Here is a 19,376-nt window from a genome sequence, read left to right on the forward strand (position 1 = left end):
CTTTGATGTCGAATAATCACGAAAACAAGGTTCAAAAGTACCCTAAAATCCTACCAAATAACAAGTTATCAGAGCGCAGGGGAAATGCCGCCTTGCGTAATGAGATATACCGTCTGAGAATGACAAGAGTCTACAACAAGAAAGTGCACAATCGCCCTTTGAAAGTTGGCGACTTCGTGTTACGGAAAATGGAGGCAACCGGTAGGGCCAATGAGCTTGGAAAGCTGACTCCTAATTGGGAAGGCCCTTACCGGATCTATGAGGAAGTTAGAGACGACACCTACCGCCTGGAAACCCCAGACGGCAGACGCCTGCCTAGGACTTGGAGTGTAGACAATTTGAAAAAGTACTACTTCAGAGTTGCAAATTTTTGTAAGCAAAGAGTGTTAATGAGAAATCGCTTTTTGTTTTCAATTTTGTTATTTCCTTTTTCAAGGTTTAAGGCCGTCTGGGCAATTCACATATGGCCCAATTACTGAACTCTCTAAGTTTGAAACTTAGTAGAAAATTCAACGTTTAGTTTACATGAGGTCACTGGCCAGATAACTAAACTAGGCACAAAACCGCTTAGTGTCTATACAACCGGTCTCAACCTAGACTAGAGGCCAATGGCCGGATGGTTGTTTGTTTTATAAAATCGTCTGTTCCAACATGTACAAAGGCGTCCGGCGACACCCCTCCGGGTGCAATCGTTGCAGCGAGTAGCCTACTTGTTTGCTCTACATACCTATGCAGATGACAGGCTCAAGTCGTATTCACCTAATAAAAAATAAAACCTAAATCCACTAACTATGTAGATAGGGAAGAAGGGTCGAACCACATGGAAACAGTTCAATTTATTCCTAATTAATTAGAAGCAATCTAAATTATCAAGTAACCAAATTATTATTAAAATGGGTAATTAAACTACTAGAAGTAAGAGTAGGAAGGAAATAAAATAAGAGGTAAATCAATGAAGGAAAAACCTAGGGCATAGGTTCACCAATTAACCATACTCCAGGGTAAATCATAATAAGCAATCATCAATGCATCAATTAATCAGATTATAAAGGGCTTTCGCTACGCATTACAATCACAGAGTTAATTTACCGGTGTTAAATCTCATCTCTCGAATCTCGACTTAACCATTTATAAATAAGTCCGCCTATTGAAATTCAGCCTAAACATCAATTCTCATCTCTCGAATCTCGAATCAATATTGCAAAACTCATACAATTAAATCTGGCCTAACCTTATTGCATAGCATTAAATCAATCAATAGGAAAATAATTAAGCATTGACAACCAACAATAAAAAATTACCCCTTCATATTATTTATTGGATCCCCATAAACCCTAAAAATAAAACTACTCACGCATAATTAAATATAAACTAATCAAAACAATAAAATAAGACATGATGAAAGAATTAAAGAAAATAACTGAAATTAAAAGAGAAGAAATTGTTGCCAAAAGTAATATGAATTAAGGAATGGAATTAAGAACAAAGTTGAGAGAATTTTAGAGAGAGAAAATATTCTAAGTAGAGAGAGAAAGTCTAAAGGAGAAGGTAAATCAAAATTACCTACAAAAATCGTACTTAAACATCTCTAAAACAAATCCTAAATGAAAACTAAGATCTCGGCAATCAGGTGCCTCCAAAAACACGCGCCCGATCGGGCCCGCCTTTTTCTTCAAGGTTCTCGTGGGCAGCCGCGCCCAATCGAGCTAATGCTCACCTGATCGTGCGCGCCTTTTCTGATAACTTCTTCCGCGCGCCCGCCTGATCGGGCGCAAGCTTGCCAAATCGGGCGCAAGCTTGCCCGATCGGGCCCGGTCTCTTCCTCGAGGATTGGACTTCGATTGGGCTTGATTCTTCGGCCCAATTCGGATCTACTCTTCGGGTCTTGAATACTTGTTCCAAATGCCCCGGTATCACACACCGAGCCCTTAATCACCGGCTCTAACCGGTCCTGGGCTTTTAAGATGGTCGTGTCCTCTTAATGTTCGAGTTGCTCCATGAAAAACCCGGAAAACGCTCCAAATGTGCAATTTCCTACAAAACTCAAGCAAAACTACAAAACACTAGAAAACACCAATTAGTAATAAAAGTGGCTCTAAAGAGCCAAAAACACTACTAATTATGACCAAGGGACGGGGGTAAAACACTATATAAATTTGACACATCAAACTCCCCCAAGCCAAACCTTTGCTTGTCCTTAAGCAAAGAGCTCATCAATGTGAAAGGAATGATGTCCTTCGAACAAGTGTACTATTCCGTTAGTGGGTTCAGAATTATTAGAAAGCTAATATATTCAGTGAGGTCAAGTGATCGGAATGCCTGGGTGGAGGCCGCTTCCGATCAGTAATATTAATGAATAATTAATATTATAGCTTAATCTTGACTGAACCCTTCGGGTCACACCCAAGCAGTCAAAAAACCGAACCGACGAATTAATTCGGAAGGAATTAATGAGTCGACCGAGTAATATTTATTTAGACGTCGGAAATTCGAGCTTAGAGCGTCGAAACCGAGCGTCGGAAGTCGAGTCGAAAAATAGTGAAAGACGAGACGAGAAATAGTAATAAATCAACAAAAGACCAAAATACCCCTAGCATCGGAATGCCCAAGAAAACCGAGTGCTAAGGACGTATGGCCTAGCATGGTGGCTAGCATGCGCACCAACCCGAGCCTAGGCTGGCTGGTGCGTGCTAGCGCACCCATGCTAGCATCGCAAGGCTAGGTGCTGCCTAGTGCGTGCTAGCATGCTAGGCACAGCCTTGTGCGCGCAATGGCTAGCAAGCCATGCCGCAATAAGCTGCAGCAGCTAGCACGCTAGGCGCGCCAGCTCGCCACAGCTAGCAGCAGCATGGCTAGGCCATGGCTTGCTGTCTAGCAGCGCTGGCCAAGGCACAAGGCCAGCAGCAGCCCGCACAAGCATGCTGGGCTTGCTGGCCAGCGGCGCCTGGCAGCCCACATGCGAGTGCTGGGCCTGCTGGGCTTGCTAGGCGTGGCTGCCACGGACAGCAGCATATGGCAGCCCACCTTGGCTGCCTTGGTGCCCAAGGGTGGGTGCCATGTGGCTTGTGGTCCTTGAGTGTGTGTGGAGTGAGGTGGCCGGTTATGGGAGAGGGAGCGGGGAGCAAGTTTGGTCCCCCCCCATCTCCAAGTGGTCCTCACCTAACCACTCACATGAGCTTGCCACTTGTTGATTTATTACTAGCTTGATTATTAATTTTATTTTTGCTTTAAAATAAAATGGAAAAATCATACTATCCCACATTGATGGGAGAGTAAATGATACTCCCATGATTTCCTATAAATACCCAAGTATGGGCATTGGGAATGATGCTTGAGTAAGAGTTGGAAAAGGCATCACAATTAGTGAAAACCTTTGAACTCAATATAATTACTCGGGTTTTATTGGTCGGGTCTTGCTAACCCCAAGACATTGGACCTTGTCGGTTTTGTTGGTGCTGGTGGACTTCGTTGGAGGTCTCCGTGTGAGCGGGACTTGAAGCTTTCAAGTAAGAGCTCATTTTGGAGCGAAGCACGCGTCAAAGGTAATTAGCTTATCTTAATCTTGTGATTAATTTAATTATGTTTATGGTTTTATTTATTGCGAGCGCGGTCTTGTTTTGGGTTTGTTTCCGCGGTGAGTCGGACTCACCAAACCCCAACACAATGAACATATAAAACACGCTTCATCCCAAGTAAACAAAGTGAAGCACAAATGATTCAAGGTAAATCTAATGAACATGCTTCAATGTCAATCAATCTCATTCATCTAATCATTCTTCCTCCCCAACAATTGTAAAGTAGAGCAAACCACATGAGCATATAAAATTCAAGACTAGTGCTCACACACTCAACTCTCATTTGTGTGGCGAGTAAAAGATGTACTCGATCGCTCTCCAACCAACCCCTTTAATGAGAACAATGCCCTCCCAACTCACACTCTCGTGTGTTTAAAAATTTGTACACTCAACATACTAGTCGACTCGAAATATGTCAAATCATAACTTGCATTGATAAACAACACTTTCACATTCATACAACTCTTATGCACAAAGGTCGGAAGGTCTTTAAAGCTTGTAATGTAAGGCTAGGGTAAAGGGTAGGATAAATTTAGGAAAATTTGAGAGTAAAGCCATGCTTAAGGGAGCCATATCCTAACAAAACCCAAGGTCAAAAACAAGTAATGACCAAAACATCTCCAATCACAACTTAACTCCACAAAAATTCACCAAGCAATCCCATACATAACAACAATCCCAACACTTACATATATTCACTCACAAAGTATGATAATAAGAAATAGAGTGAATTAAAACAAACTTTGAACTCATTCTTTTTTTCTTTTCTTTCTTTTTTCAAACTTGAACTTTTTTTTTCTTTCTTTTTTTTTTTCTTGAGCAACCTTCACATAGAACATTTGAAACAAATTTTTTTCTTTGCTCTTTTTTTTCTTTTTATCTCACATTGGAAATTTTTAACTTTGAAACACAAACCATCAACATTTTTCCAATCATTCAATCAAAAGAACAATCACTCTTCTTTTATTCCCACATTGTGCAAATAGAGTGCACACCACAACTCCCTCACCTCACCAACTAATAGCTTCCCCAAGTCAAGCTTGAGACTAGTAACTAATGGGTCTCATATAGGCTTATAATGTGGCTAAATAATCAATAAAAAAGAGCACAAGCAACAACATGGGTAGCAAGAAGGGAACAAATGTATCTAATATTGTCTGAAAGCTACCTAAGAGAACAAATGCCTTCGTCCTCCTCAATATGCATAATATTGAGCCATACAAACATTACTAACAAACATTACTAATAGTTGCGAACCAATACTCAAATTCCTTGACATACCAGGAACTATCACACAATTCCTAACCAAATCAACTTGTCAAGAACTATATTCACAAATAGTTGGCAAAATTGACGCATGTTTAGGCATCCAAATAATTAAACTTCAAATCATGATCAACAAATTCACAAAGCTCATTATCATGTACCAAGAATCAAAACAATATTTTCCAAGTATGGGACACAGGGAAGCATGATTTATTTTTTTATTTTTATTTTTTTTTTTATTTTTTTTTTATTTTTTGGAAAATATAAAAAATTTTATTACCAAAAGGAAAAGTTACAACTTACAAGAGCTAAGTTATAACGAACACCAAACCCCACAAGACCTGAAAAACAGGCCAACCAACCACCAAACAGTTCAAGCTCAATCTCCTGCCACCTTCTAGGAAGGGTTTAAGAGAAAGAGACAAGAACAACCTGAGCTCAAGCTTCCAGCCACCTTCTAGGAAGGGTTATGGAACCAAGGCCCAGGAACACAAAAACAAGCACAGAGCAGGACAGACCTGCAAACAAGAAACACCACCCCTGCAAACTGTATAAAAGCAAACCTCCACCTAGACTCAGCTGCAAAAGCAACAGGGCTAGACAAAAGAAGGTAATACAGCAACTCAGAGAATACAACCAAGCTAAGCACCAGAAAAACAAAACAAAGAGCTAAATGCTGCCTAAGAAAAACAGTAGAAAAGCAAAATAGAAACAGCAGCAGCAGCCACCCAAACCAAGTTGTAGCAAGCTTGAACCAGCAACTGCAGAAACAGCACCAGCCTGCCAAAACAGCAACTGTAGAAACAGCAACAAAACCCAGCAACAGCAACAAAACCCAGCAACAACTGACTTGCTGACCGGAAACAGCAACAAATCAGCATTAGAAACAAGCAACAACAGAACAAAAGTCAGCAACAGCAACAGAATTCAACAACAGCAGCAGAATTCAGCAACAACAACAAAAAATAGCAGCAGCAACAGAAAACAGCAGCAGCAACAAAGATCAACACCATTAACAGAATTCAGCAACAACAACAAAATTCAACAACAGCACCAAAATTCAACAACAGCAGCAAAATTCAGCAAAAGCAACAGAAAACAGTAGCAGCTACAGAAAACAGCAGCAACAACAGGAAACAGCAACAGTAACAGAATTCAGCAACAACAACAGAATTCAACAACAACAATCAGAATTCAGAACTCAGAATTCGGAAATCAGAGCATTCAACATTCATAAATTTGAAATCAGCAACAAAACCAGCAACAACAATAGCAAAACAGAACAGCAGAAGCAGCTCCTTGACAAACCAACTAAGCAATCAAGTATTTGCTTCCCGCTGGGATTCTACAAGCTGAGTGAAAGATAATATCCCTAACTAGGACATCAACAGGCTTGCAACAACCAGTAAACACAACTGCATTCCTCTGTATCCAAATACCATATACTCTTTCAGTGAAGGCAACTTGGATCACTTTATTTTTCAATCTGCAACTTCTGCAGATTTTCTTCAACCATTCAATCTCATCACCAAAATGCTGAATAGGCTTGGAAATATGTAAGATACTCAACACCTTGTTCCAAACCTGTCTAGAGTACTCACAATCAAAGAATAAGTGTTAAGCACTTTCATTGCTATTTAAGCAAAAGAAACACCTTGGATCACAAGAGATGTGCCATTGTAGCAACCTATCCTTAGTGACAAGCCTATCCCACAAGATAAATACACTTTTAGGAGTTGCCAAGTTATGACAAATGACCCTCTTCCAAGGAACCTTAGGAACTTGAGGCCTAATAGCAGCATAAAGCTTCTTGATTTTCATCTTATTACCCTGTATGAAACCATCCCATCCCCCTTGATCATTCACAATATCTCTACAACTCAGAATCTTCTTCAAAAACTAAGAGCAATTAGCAGGGGTAGGAGTGGTCCAACAATCTTTATGCTTGAAATAATAGATATGGACCCACTTAACCCAAAGATTATCAGCCTTGTGAGCAATATCCCAAAGTAACTTAGTGACAGCTGCCTTTTTCCACTCAAGAAGAGAAAGCAAGTTCCAGCCACCACAGACTTTAGGAACACAGACATAATTCCAAGCAACCAAAGATTTCTTAGCAGGGGAAGAGGATTCAGTCCAAAGAAAGCACCTGAATCTAGCCTCGATCTCTTTTAGAATTTTCTTTGGCAAGATAAAGATTTGAGCCCAATATGTCTGAATACCAAACAACACACTCTTTACCAACTGGAGCCTCCCAGCATAGGACAAGTGTTTAGCCATCCACCCTTGGATTCTAGCAGTCACCTTCTCCACCAAAGGCCTACACTGAGCAATAGTAAGCTTCTTAGAAGAGAGAGGGACCCCAAGATATCTAAAAGGAATAGAACCTTGAGAAACACCAAGAAGCTCTTTCAGCTCTGACTGAACTTCAACAAAAACTCCTCCAAAGTAAACTTCACTTTTATCAAGATTAGCATAAAGCCCTGAAGCACCAGAAAATTTCAAGAAAGCTTGGAAGAGAAGCTTAACAAAAACACTATCAGCTCTAGAAAACATCAATAGATCATCAACAAACATCATGTGAGTTAGGTTTAACTTTTCACATCTAGGATGAAAGTTAAAATCAGGAGTTAACCTAAGCTCATCAAGGCATCTGGAAAGGTATTCCATACCAATAGCAAAAAGAAAGGGAGACATAGGGTCACCTTGTCTTAAACATTTCTTAGCTTCAAAAGGAGGGGCAGGAAAACCATTGATAAGAATAGTATAAGAGACAGAAGTAAGACAAGTCCAGATCCAGTTAATAAATCTCTGAGGAAAACCAAGCTCCTGCATAACAGTAATCAAGAATCCCCACTCAATTGAATCATAGGCTTTCTTCAAATCCACCTTAACCATGCATCTAGGTGAAATAAATTTGTGATCATAGCCTTTGATCAACTCAGTTGCAAGAAGGATATTGTCACCAATGTGCTTGCCTGGAATGAAACTTGCTTGAGCATCATCAATGACCTCACCGATCACAGCAGCAAGTCTAGCAGTTATGACCTTAGAAATGAGCTTATAAACCACAGTGCAACAAGCTATAGGTCTAAAATCCTTAACATGGGAAGCATTAGGGATTTTATGAACAAGAGTGACAGTTGTGCAATTCCATTGCTTAGGCAAGGTCCCTTTAGTAAAGAAATCAATAACACTAGCATAAATATAATCTTTCACAATATGCCAAGCTCTCTTAAAGAAAAAGGAGTTAAAGCCATCAATACCAGGAGCTTTAGTGCTATCAATTCCCTTAAGAGCAACATCAATTTCAGCATGAGAAACAGTCTGAATGAGATAGCTCTGAGCCATAGAGCTAAGCTGTTTACCCCTCCTCATAGTAACAAGGTCAACAGTAGGAAGCCAAGGAGCCTGAGTCCCTAAAAGAGACTCATAGAAGGTGATAATTTCATGAGAAATAACATCCGGATCCTTAAGCAAAACCTGGTTAGAGTCAAAGATGGAGTCAATTCTGTTCCTTGCTTGTCTATTCTTCATCACTGAGAAAAAATAATGAGAATTGCCATATCCAAGCTTAATCCAGTTGATCCTAGATTTTTATTTGAAGATGCTTTCTTGAATATCATTCCAGTGTTTGACAACCTTAATAGCATCAGATTCTTTAACATATAAATCCAAATCATCAGGATTCCAAGCCATTAAGTTCTGAATTCCAGCAAGTTGAACATTAGCTTGATCAATCTTCTCCTCAATGTTGCCAAACTGCTTGCTATTAAGAGACTTGATACTAGACTTCACAGAGTTAAGCTTCTGCCAAACAGAACCACCAGAACACCAAGCCTGAGAAACAGTATCAAGGAAATCAGGATGATCAGCAATGCAGTTTAAAAACCTGAAAGGTCTACCCCCCCCAGCAGGAGAAGGACAAATATCCAACAGAATAGGACTGTGATCAGATAAGGAAGGGGGAAGATAGACAGTCTCAATATGCCCATGAGAGGCCAGCCAAGCTTGGTTACCAAAGACTCTATCAATCCTAGAAAGAGTTCTAGGACTAGTGTGAGCCTTATTTGACCAAGAGTAAAAAGCTCCTTTGCTCTTAACCTCAGTGAGGTCAAAATCATCAACCAAACTCTAGAAATCTCTAATCTCATAATCAGTGACATCAGAACCATGAAGCCTATCTGAAGTATGAAGAATAGAGTTAAAATCACCAGCACAGATCCATGGAGAATGCTGAATAGAGATGTTCCTATTTCCTTCCCACATAGGAAGCCTATCATGAATAGAGTGAAGCCCATAGACAACAGTGAGATGAATTTGAGTAGAAAGATCCTTAGAAGAGACACTACAATGAATAAACTGTTCATGAATCTTCAAAACATTGACAGTTACTCTATCTGCATTCCAACCAAGCCAAATCCTCCCTTTAGGAGAATGATCATAATTGCACATCCAAAGCCAAGAAGAGCCAAACTTCTTCTGGTAAGTGAGAACATTTTTTGATTTGATTTTTGTTTCAAGAAGACCAATAACATCAACTAAATGAGAATGAAGAAACCTCCTTACAGAGGCAACTTTGCCAGGCTCATTCAGGCCCCTGACATTCCAAATAGAGTAAATCATGACACCAAAGGGGGATTAACCTCACCCCCACTTGGATTTATCATGAAACCACCTGCACTATCCATTTCATTTGCAAAAAGAGCAACAAAAGCATTAGAGGTAGAAGCAGGCTGATTAACCCTAGTTTGTTGGCTTTTTGTCTTCTTTCCAACTATTCTCCACCCCTCATCTGAGTTTTGAGAAGTATGAACCTGTGGAGTGATAATAGATTACCCATGAATAGAAGCATCAACATCAACAACAGGAGGAGCTTGACTAGGCTTAGCAACCCAGACTAGCTGCACTTTAGGAGCTGCAGTTACTGACTGCTTGGGAGCTGCAGTCACTGAATGCTTAGGAGCTGATGGCACTTGAACAGAACAATCATGGCCCACTTTATTACACTTAGAGTAAAAGGGTGGAGTCCATTCATAAACTACCTTAAGTTCCAGAGTTTCCTTTGAGGGGCTTTCCACAAACACAGATTTAGGCAATGGCTTGGTAACATCAATTTCTATTAAAACTCTAGAAAAGAAACTCTTAGTTGTCTCGTAGTACATTCATTAGAGCAAATTGGTACACCCAGCAAACTACCAATACAACTAAGAGTTTCAGGACCCCAACAATTTAAAGGTAAGTTTGGGAACTTAACCCATAAAGGAATAGTTCTCAAAATCTCAACACCAAAATCAAATTTAGGACTCCAAGGTTTAATGATTGCTGGTTTTCCCATGAACATATGCGGACCAGAGCAAATAATAGTATCCTTATCACTAACTGAGCAACAATTAATGATAAAATACCCATCGTCATGCCAAAAATTTTCTGGTTTTTTCACATCATGCCATTGTTGAACTATGAAACGATGAACAACAGCAATAGTAGGGTAATGACCAACAACATAAAAGACTAAAGCATTAGACCATTTCCTATTACCTTCCACAAGTTCAGATTCCTTAAGCTAAGCAACCTGCTTCCCATTCTGAACAACCGGAGCAACAAAGAACAGGGGAGCTCCCTTAGCAGCTAACTTCCCAGAGAATGAGCTTCGATCTTCACCATCGTTGTGTAAGTTCTGTTCCGGGGGAGGTACAGAGTGAGAATCAGGGATAACCGGTTCAGATCGATGAGCAGCAGCTTCAGCATCCGATGGAACAGTAAACCCAGAAACCCTAGGTACTGTTTTATTGAAATTCGAAGATGTTAGTCTAGCAATGGCTTTAGCAAATAGGGCAATAGTTTCAGCATCACTCCGGGGAATAGAACCACAAGACGGATTGACTAGTGCCGGCGCCGGAGTGACAAGCTCGTCTACCTCCTGAATCAGGCTTGGAACAAAAGTTGTACCTGAGTTTCGCAAATTCTGTAAAATTTCATCAGTAGAACTTCTATGCTGTACTAATTGGGGTGTAGAATTGTTCTGCTTCTTCTTCTTAGCCATCGAAGCTCAAGATTGATGAAGAAACCGATCAAAATCGATTAACCATGGAGAAGAGGAAGAAGAGAGAAAGTCAACGAAAGTCAAACCCCTAATGTGAACCCTTTAATAAGCTTTTTTGATTTTGAAGCATGATTTACAATTCATTGGAACGTAATTTTTTTTATTTTTTTTATTTTTCAATTTTTTTTGTATTTTTTTTTCATAAAGGAAAGCAATAAAAACTACACTAGAAAGCAATAAAATCTATACTAGAAAGCAATAAATAGAGAAAAGAGAGAAAGAGTTACCATATGTACAAGATATCTCCCCCCAAGCTAAATCAAGAAATGCCCTCATTGACTTGGGGGTGTAGCTAGGAGAAGCTACTCCTCATCATCATTCTCATCCATCCTTTGATATCCTCCTCCATAGCTCGAGCCGACGCCTCCATGGCTCGTACCAGCACCACCATAGCCCGAACCACTTGCAAAGTAGTTAGGGTCTACATTTCCCCCCATCCCCCCAAAAGGAGCATCAGCCCGATAACCATGGAATGAAGAGTAGTCCACATAAGTACCATAGGCTCCGGGGGTCGAATACCCTCCTTGGGGGTATTGGAACCAATTGGGAACTAATGCCTCGGGGGGAATAGCCCCTCGGCGTGCATAATCGTCATACATGGGGTATTAACCCCTCCCGAGGTTCCTCTCAACATGGCCAACCCTCCTATCTAGAGTGCCTAACCTAGGGTCTAGGTTTTGCACCATACCCTCCACTCTCCCTTGCCCCTCTTTCAATCCGGTCAAGTTGGCTCCAAAAAGCCGGAAAGTCATATGGGGCATGGGGGTCTATGTTGTAATCAACGGAGGAGGTGGATATGCCATATGTGTAGGGTTGGGGTGGTGGTTGGTATTGGGGTGAATGGTGGGGTTGTGGTAAATGGTGAGGCTCTTGAACCTCGCCTTGACCGTCTAACTCAAAGGTACAAGAAGGCTTCCCCTTCTAAAATTTGGTCAAGGTGGGGTTGGGTAGCTTAAAAGCTTGATCTCTTTTACCCGACTCCCGGTGGACTATCCCCCATGTCTCACCTCCCATAGGTTGCACCCAGTTGAGGCCTCCTAAGTAGGCTAGGTCCATAAGGGTCGAACCCTCAACTTTTCTATGCCTGGTCGGGGTCCATCCTAGGTGTTTTACTGCTATATGGGTCACCAACCCCCCAAAATAGATAGGCGCCCTAGACCTACCCCCCTCGGCCGCATTGGCCTCCCTTTGAAAATGTTGGGCTATCCTATGCGGTATGTTCAATTTTTCAGCAATGGGGATCATATAGGAAGCCAACAATTCAAGTTCATCCCTCCTAACGTTTGCCGGTTCATGCCTCCCAAAGACTGTGAGGCCGGCAAACCTTTGCCAAAACTTTGGGACGGGATGTTGAATCCACGTCCCTTTGGCATGTTGGAGGTTGAGTAAACCCTCCCCTGTGAGTCTTTTATAGACCACGACAATGTGGTCTTGGGAGGGTTCAATAGGTTTATCCGATTTAAGCTCAAACAATTTTCCAAATTCTTTTAAAGTTAAACGCACACCATTGTTTAGTAATCGGAATTGGACATGAGTGATCAAAGCATTAGTTTTAATAACTTTGAAGCTAGAAACAAATTCTAAAGTCAAATAATCATAGGTGTCATAGTGCATTTGAAAAAATCCACTCATTCCTATACCTTTGAACAATTTCTCTACCGGTTTATCAATTCCTAACCTAGACAAAGTAGGATGATGCACAAATCAAGTAGAAATTACCTGCCTCTGGATGAGGTTAAGCATCCTAGCTCGTTGTTCGGTTGAGGTGATGACAACTTCATCCCATCTCAGGATTTGAAGCTCCGGGTCAACCATAGGTTGCTGTTGTTGCCTCAAACCTTCACCTCTTTGTTGTCTTGATCTCTTTGAAGCCATTTTATGTAAGAATGTTAGGATTTGAAGCATTCTCTCTCTAAGGGTTTTGAGAAATCTTGAGAGAAAGAGGTAGAAATTTAGTGGAGAATGTAGAGGAAGGTGTAAGGATGAAGAATATGTAAAAATTTTGGAGTTTTGATGGATGAATTTGAGGAGATCTTGAAAGGAAAGCGAGTTTGAAGGTTTAAAAATGGAGGTTTTAGAGAGAGAAAGTGTGAATGAAGAAGAATAAGTAAGAAGGAAAAAGAAAAGAAAGGAGGAGAAAAAAAATTATAGCCCCGGCCAAAAATAGGCGCGCCTGATTGGGCGAAGATATGTGTTTCTGAAATGTGAAGTGCGCGCCCGATCGGGCGACCTCCGCCCGATCGGGCACGAACTCGAAGCATTTTTTCGCCCGACATATCTTTTTACTTCACTCGATTTCTCCAAAAATCCGTCCGATCGGGGAAATTTCCCTTGATTTTTCTTCCTTCCTTGCGCGCTCGATCGTGCGAGCCTCGCCCGATCAAGCGAAATAAAGCTCCGATAAAATTCAAATTGCGCGCCCAATCAGGACTCCTTTCCCGATCGGGCACGATTTTTCTCGATCTTGACCCTTAGGTGCGCGCCCGATCAGGCGAGCCTCGCCCGATCGGGCCCGTACCCAAATCAGAATGCTCTTTTTCTTCTAATTTTTTCTCTTTAATTCTTCTTACTTGATCTACATGTACAAAAACACTTATGAAAGGTAAAATTGCACTCTCCTCACCTCTCTAAAAATAAAATAAAAATAAAATAAAGGAAAAACTAGTCTAGAAAGTAAGAAATACGGGTTGCCTCCCGCAAAGCGTTGGTTTATCTAGGTCCTGCACGACCCTCTTACCACATTAAAGCTCAAGATGAACCGGATCCGCTTAGGTGAAGTAATTCAACTAAACCAATCGTAGCCCCCTCATAATATAGCTTGAGTCTTTGGCTATTAACCTTGAACTCGTTACCATGTTCATCGAATACCTCCACAGAACCAAATTTGTTAGCCCTTTTGACAGTAGAAGGACCCGACCACCTTGACTTCAACTTTCCCTGGAATAATTTAAGTCTAGAGTTGAACAACAACACTTTATCACCTTCTTTGAATTCTCTCGGAAGGATCATCTTTCGTGCCATCTCTTTGTTTTCTCCTTGTAGACACGGGCACTATCATAGGTCGTCAATCTAAACTCATCGAGTTGGTTAAATTGAAGTAATCTCTTTTCTCCCGCTAATTTGGCATCCAAATTGAGTTCCTTAATAGCCCAATAAGCCTTGTATTCTAATTCCACCGGAAGATGACATGCTTTTCCGTACACGAGTCTATATGGAGTAGTACCTATTGGGGTTTTAAAAGTTGTTCTGTATGCCCAAAGGGTGTCATCCAACTTATCGCTCCAATCTTTCCGTGATTTTTCCACCACCTTCTCTAGAATGGACTTGATCTCATGGTTGGAAGCTTCAACTTGGCCACTAGTTTGGGGATGGTAGGCTAAACCTGTCCTATAGTAAACACCATACTTTTTGAGGAGGGTGTCTAACTTCCGCTCATGAAAGTGAGATCCTCCGTCACTGATTATAGCTCTAGGCACTCCAAATCTTGGAAAGATAGTCTTCTTGAAAAGTCTGTGGACCACCTTGGCATCATTAGTAGGAGTGGCAATGGCCTCGACCCACTTGGATACATAATAAACGGCGAAAAGTATATAGCGGTTCCCGTTTGAAGAAGGGAACGGTCCCATGTAATCAACACCCCAAACATCAAAAATTTCAACTTCTAAGATTCCGTTTTGAGGCATCTCATGCCGCCGCGAAATGTTGCCAGTCCTCTGGCAAGAGTCACAAGCCTGCACAAAAGTGTTAGCATCCTTAAACATAGTAGGCCAAAAGAAGCATGATTCATTAATCTTGGCCACCGTTTTGGTGGGGCCATGATGTCCTCCATATGGTGAGGTGTGGCAACTAGTAAGAACACCGTGAATTCCCATTTGGGAACACACCTTCGAAATAGTCCATCTGCACACTAACGAAACAAAAAAGGATCATCCCAAAAATAATGTTTAACATCAAAAAAGAATTTCTTTTTCTTTTGATAGGACGAGTCAAGAGGTAGAGTACCACCCACTAAATAATTAGCAAAGTCAGCATACCAAGGGTGTTGCTCTACAACTGCATATAGGTTGTCATCAGGGAAAGAATCATCTATAGGATGAGAATCCTTACCCTCATAATACTTGATACGTGACAAGTGGTCTGCCACTACGTTCTCTGCTCCCTTTTTATCTTTTATCTCAATATTGAAATCCTGGAGCAAAAGAACCCAATGGAGTAGCCTAGGCATTGATTCCGCCTTGGCTATCAAGTACTTCAGAGCTGCATGGTCAGTAAAAACAATGACTTTAGAACCAACAAGATATGATCTAAATTTTTCATCCAAAGAACTCCTTCTCCGTAGTGGCATAGTTGACTTGGGCTTCATCCAAAGTTTTGCTTGCATAATAAATAGCATGCAAAAATTTGTTCTTTCTCTGTCCGAGCATGGCTCCTAGTGCAAAGTCACTTGCATCACACATAATCTCGAAAGGTAGATTCCAATCGGGAGCACATATGATGGGTGCCGATATCAAAGCCTGCTTAATCCTGTTAAAAGCCTCAAGACACTCGTTGCTAAAAATAAAAGGGGCATCCTTGAGTAAAAGCTGAGTTAGTGGTTTAGCAATTTTAGAAAAATGTTTGATAAAGCGACGATAAAACCCCGCATGACCTAAGAAACTTCTAACTCCCTTAACATTAACTAGGGGAGGTAATTTCTCATTCACTGAAATCTTAGCTTTATCTACTTGTATGCCCTTATCAGATACAATGTGACCTAGAACTACTCCCACTGTCACCATAAAGTGACATTTCTCCCAGTTTAGCATCAAATTGCATTCTTCACATCGTTTCAAAATTTCTCATACACGCTAAAATCATCCATAAAGACTTCCATGATAGACTCTATGAAATCAGAAAAAATGCTCATCATGCAACGTTGAAAGGTGGCTTGGGCATTACATAAACAAAAGGGCATCCTACGATATGCAAAATTACCACAGGGCATGTAAAGGTAGTCTTTTCCTGATCTTCAGGGTGAATTGGAACTAGGAAAAATCCCGAATACCCATCCAAATAGCAAAAGAACTTATGGTTAGCCAACCTCTCAAGCATTTAATCTATAAAGGGGAGGGGAAAGTGGTCCTTTTTAGTGGCGGTATTTAATCTACGATAATCAATGCACATACGCCACCCTATAACAGTTCTAGTGGGGATTAATTCATTTTTCTCATTTGTAATCACAGTCATCCCACCTTTTTTAGGCACCACCTGTACAGGACTTACCCACTTGGAGTCAGAAATAGGATAGATAATACCTGCATCAAGTAATTTCATAACCTCTTTCTTAACTACTTCCTGCATTTTAGGATTCAACCTTCTCTAGGGTTGAATGAAGGGCTTATAGTTATCCTATAAATGTATCTTGTGCATACAAAAATCACGGCTAATACCCTTGAGATCATCAATACTGTACCCAATTGCTCTCTTATGGGTTTGAAGAACCCTTAGAATTTGGAAAGTTTGTAGGTCATCAAGTGCAATACTGATGATCACGGGGTATAGTTCCTGCTCATCAAGAAAAATATATTTTAAATGAGAAGGGAGAGGTTTTAGTTCAGGTTTCTTAACCTCTGCAGGTTTCAATTCCTGAACTAAATTTACTACCTTCATTGTCTCCTTAGGGTCTAACTCTTTTAGGGAAAGATCTCTTTCAATATCATGTATTGCATTACCCCAGACGCTTGCATTATCTGCAGGATCCTTTAATTTAGGAGGGGATTTATTTTGCAATAAGTCACTACATTCCTCTGTAAAAGTTACAGTTTCTACCTCATTAAAGGCCCTTTTCCTAGTTAGAATGTCTTTCATAAATTTAGCATATGCAGGAACCTGAGTGATTAAATCAGTGAAAGGAACTGTTACCTGCAAGTTTTTCACAACCTCTAAGAACTTACCGAATTGTTTATCAAACTTACTCTTCAATTGTCTATTAGGGAACGGTAGTTTGATAACTGGGCTCTTCACATCTCGTCCCTAATCCTGAGATTTACCCTGCAAAGAAACATTAAAAGAGTTAGTATCTTTTTGTAGCCTTGGTGGGTTAGCAGGATTAGCGTTTGGTATAGAGGAATCTGGATCAGGAACAAGTCCATCTTCCTTTGGCATAGGAGGTCCATCATAATGTGAACCACTCCTTAGAGTGATTGCATTGGCATGATCTGTGGGATGGATTGGTTGTGATGGTAGAGCTCCCTGCTGACGGGTTTGTAGGGTAGATGAAAGTTGTGCAATTTGATTATCCATGATTTTATTATGAGCTAAAATTGAATCAATTTGCGCATCCCTACTCTCCATATGCTTTTGAATGTTGGTAAGCATTGCTCTAATTTCCGTCATAGCAGGGTAAGAAGATGATGAGGGTTGTGCTTTGTTTTTCTGGCCAGAATTAGGATGGTAATATTTCTGCTATGGTGTAGGTTGCTGTTGTGGTTGTTGTGAAGGTGGAGGGTTTTGTACATTGGTACTCCGGTAAGAAAGATATGGATGATTCCGGAAACCAGGATTATAAGAGTTAGAGTATGGGTTATCTATAGGTTTGGAAGGCATTAACTTGTTCCATGGAACTCCTACAATCTTGCTCCCAAAACCCTACAATTCCATAATGTTTCACAAAAAGCTTCATTGTTAGTAACAACAGAAACATTAGCTACAGAGTTAGAAGTAGCGGTAGGATTATCTAGTTTCTAACAAATAGATGTTAACTGAGCTTGCAAAAAGGATACGAAATCAACATTGTGTTTTCCTTTATTTGCAAACCCTCTTAGATTCCCGTATTGGGAATTGTGTACTGCCTTATCTTCGATAACCTCTCCGGCATCGTCCACATTTAAATTCATGAATCTCTCATTAGCTGCAGAATCTAGAACTAATCTATATGAATTTCCAATTCCATTGTATAAAGCTTGGATCAATTGCCATTGTGCCAAATTGTGGTGAGGGCTTTCTCTCTGTAGATCCATGAACCTCTCCCAAGCCTCATGTAAAGTTTCATTGGCCTCTTGGGCGAAGTTCTGAATAGCACTACTTAGTACAGCTGTTCTCTCCGCAGGGTTATATTTATTATAAAAATTCAAGGCAAGAGTTTCCCAGTCAGTAATACCAAGTGCAGTTATATTCAAACAATTAAACCATAATTTAGCTTTTCCACATAATGAAAAGGGAAAAAGAATCTCCATGTTTTTGTCCTGCGTGACCCCAGCTTAAACATCTCTAAAACAAATCCTAATTGAAAACTAAGATCTCGGCAATCAGGTGCCTCCAAAAACACGCGCCCGATCGGGCTCGCCTTTTTCTTCAAGGTTCTCCTAGTCAGCCGCGCCCGATCGAACTAATGCTCACCCGATCGGGAGCGCCTTTGCTGATGCCTTCTTCTACGCGCCCGCCCGATCGGGCGCAAGCTTGCCCGATCGGGCCCGGCCTCTTCCTTGAGGCTTGGACTTCGATTGGGCTTGATTCTTCGGCCTAATCCGGATCTCCTCTTCGGGTCTTGAATACTTGGTCCAAATGCTTCGGTATCACACACCGAGCCCTTAATCACCGGCTCTAACCGGTCCTGGGCTTCAAAGATGGTCGTGTCCTCTGAATGTTCGTAGTTGCTCCATGAAAAACTCGGAAAATGCTCCAGATGTGCAATTTCCTACAAAACTCAAGCAAAACTACAAAAACATTAGAAAACACCGATTAGTAATAAAAGTGGCTCTAAAGAGCCAAAAACACTACTAATTATGACCAAGGGACGGGGGTGAAACACTATATAAATTGGACACATCAGCAGACGACAAAGATTGAACGATCAAATTAATCAACTCATAGTCGTATGACAAGAATAGTCTAAAGAACGATTAAGTTTTCCAAACATCGGATGTCCTAAGACATCAGTCGGTGGCCGACCGAAGTTCTTAAGCTTTTCATTCCAAAATTGCACAGGCTATCCCATTGGGGAAAAAAGGGTTGTGCAGTAGCAATACAACCGTCTTGAAAGGACATGAGGCCAATGGCCGGATGGTTATTCGAATTTTGCCTGCTCCAATGAGTAACAAGGCGTCTGATAACACCCCTCCGGGGGCAATCATCATAAGTACTATCAAGAAGTGCATCTACACATACACGCGGCCTTGGTCAACTCATAGCCGCCAGACCTGGATAATCTAGATAACCCTCCGAAATTATACACGTCTTCACAATGGGGTAGAGGATTGAAAAGTATAATTGGATTGCAAACCCCCCAGGCGCCCATCTTCCTCCTGTCTTATGATAGGACAGACGGATCTTCGTCTCTTGTCAGTGTCTCAGACGACCTTTCTTCCGTCTGATTGAAAGTCTGGAACGCTTATCATATGGAAGGCTGTGTACTTGGTTTGAAACAATCACTATTGTGATTGATTGACTTG

General features: G+C 41.0%; 1 protein-coding gene across 1 annotated transcript; it reads right to left on the bottom strand.

Annotated features, from left to right (window-relative positions):
* Positions 1-5,279: 5,279 nt before the first annotated feature.
* Positions 5,280-10,006, bottom strand: LOC145632366 (uncharacterized). Its single transcript, XM_081684730.1, has 13 exons — positions 9,681-10,006; positions 9,371-9,441; positions 9,006-9,268; positions 8,508-8,906; positions 8,210-8,324; positions 7,836-8,014; positions 7,547-7,670; positions 7,239-7,324; positions 6,915-7,055; positions 6,154-6,425; positions 5,896-5,949; positions 5,576-5,694; positions 5,280-5,359 (listed from the first exon to the last, which is right to left on the bottom strand). Exons 1-13 carry the CDS (start codon positions 10,004-10,006, stop codon positions 5,280-5,282), a joined length of 2,229 nt encoding a protein of 742 aa, XP_081540856.1.
* Between the last annotated feature and the right edge of the window lie 9,370 nt (positions 10,007-19,376).

Source organism: Chenopodium album, chromosome 1, assembly GCF_948465745.1.
Source record: "Chenopodium album chromosome 1, dcCheAlbu1.1, whole genome shotgun sequence".
In the NCBI taxonomy this organism is placed as follows: Eukaryota; Viridiplantae; Streptophyta; class Magnoliopsida; order Caryophyllales; family Amaranthaceae; genus Chenopodium; species Chenopodium album.

Coding starts and splice junctions, on each gene's coding strand:
- LOC145632366 (XM_081684730.1), bottom strand. CDS start 10,006: ATGTACTACGAGACAACTAAGAGTTTCTTTTCTAGAGTTTTAATAGAA. Junction 9,442..9,680: donor GTTGATGCTTCTATTCATGG/GTAATCTATTAT, acceptor TTGGAATGTCAG/GGGCCTGAATGAGCCTGGCA. Junction 8,015..8,209: donor CCTTGTTACTATGAGGAGGG/GTAAACAGCTTA, acceptor TCTTTACTAAAG/GGACCTTGCCTAAGCAATGG.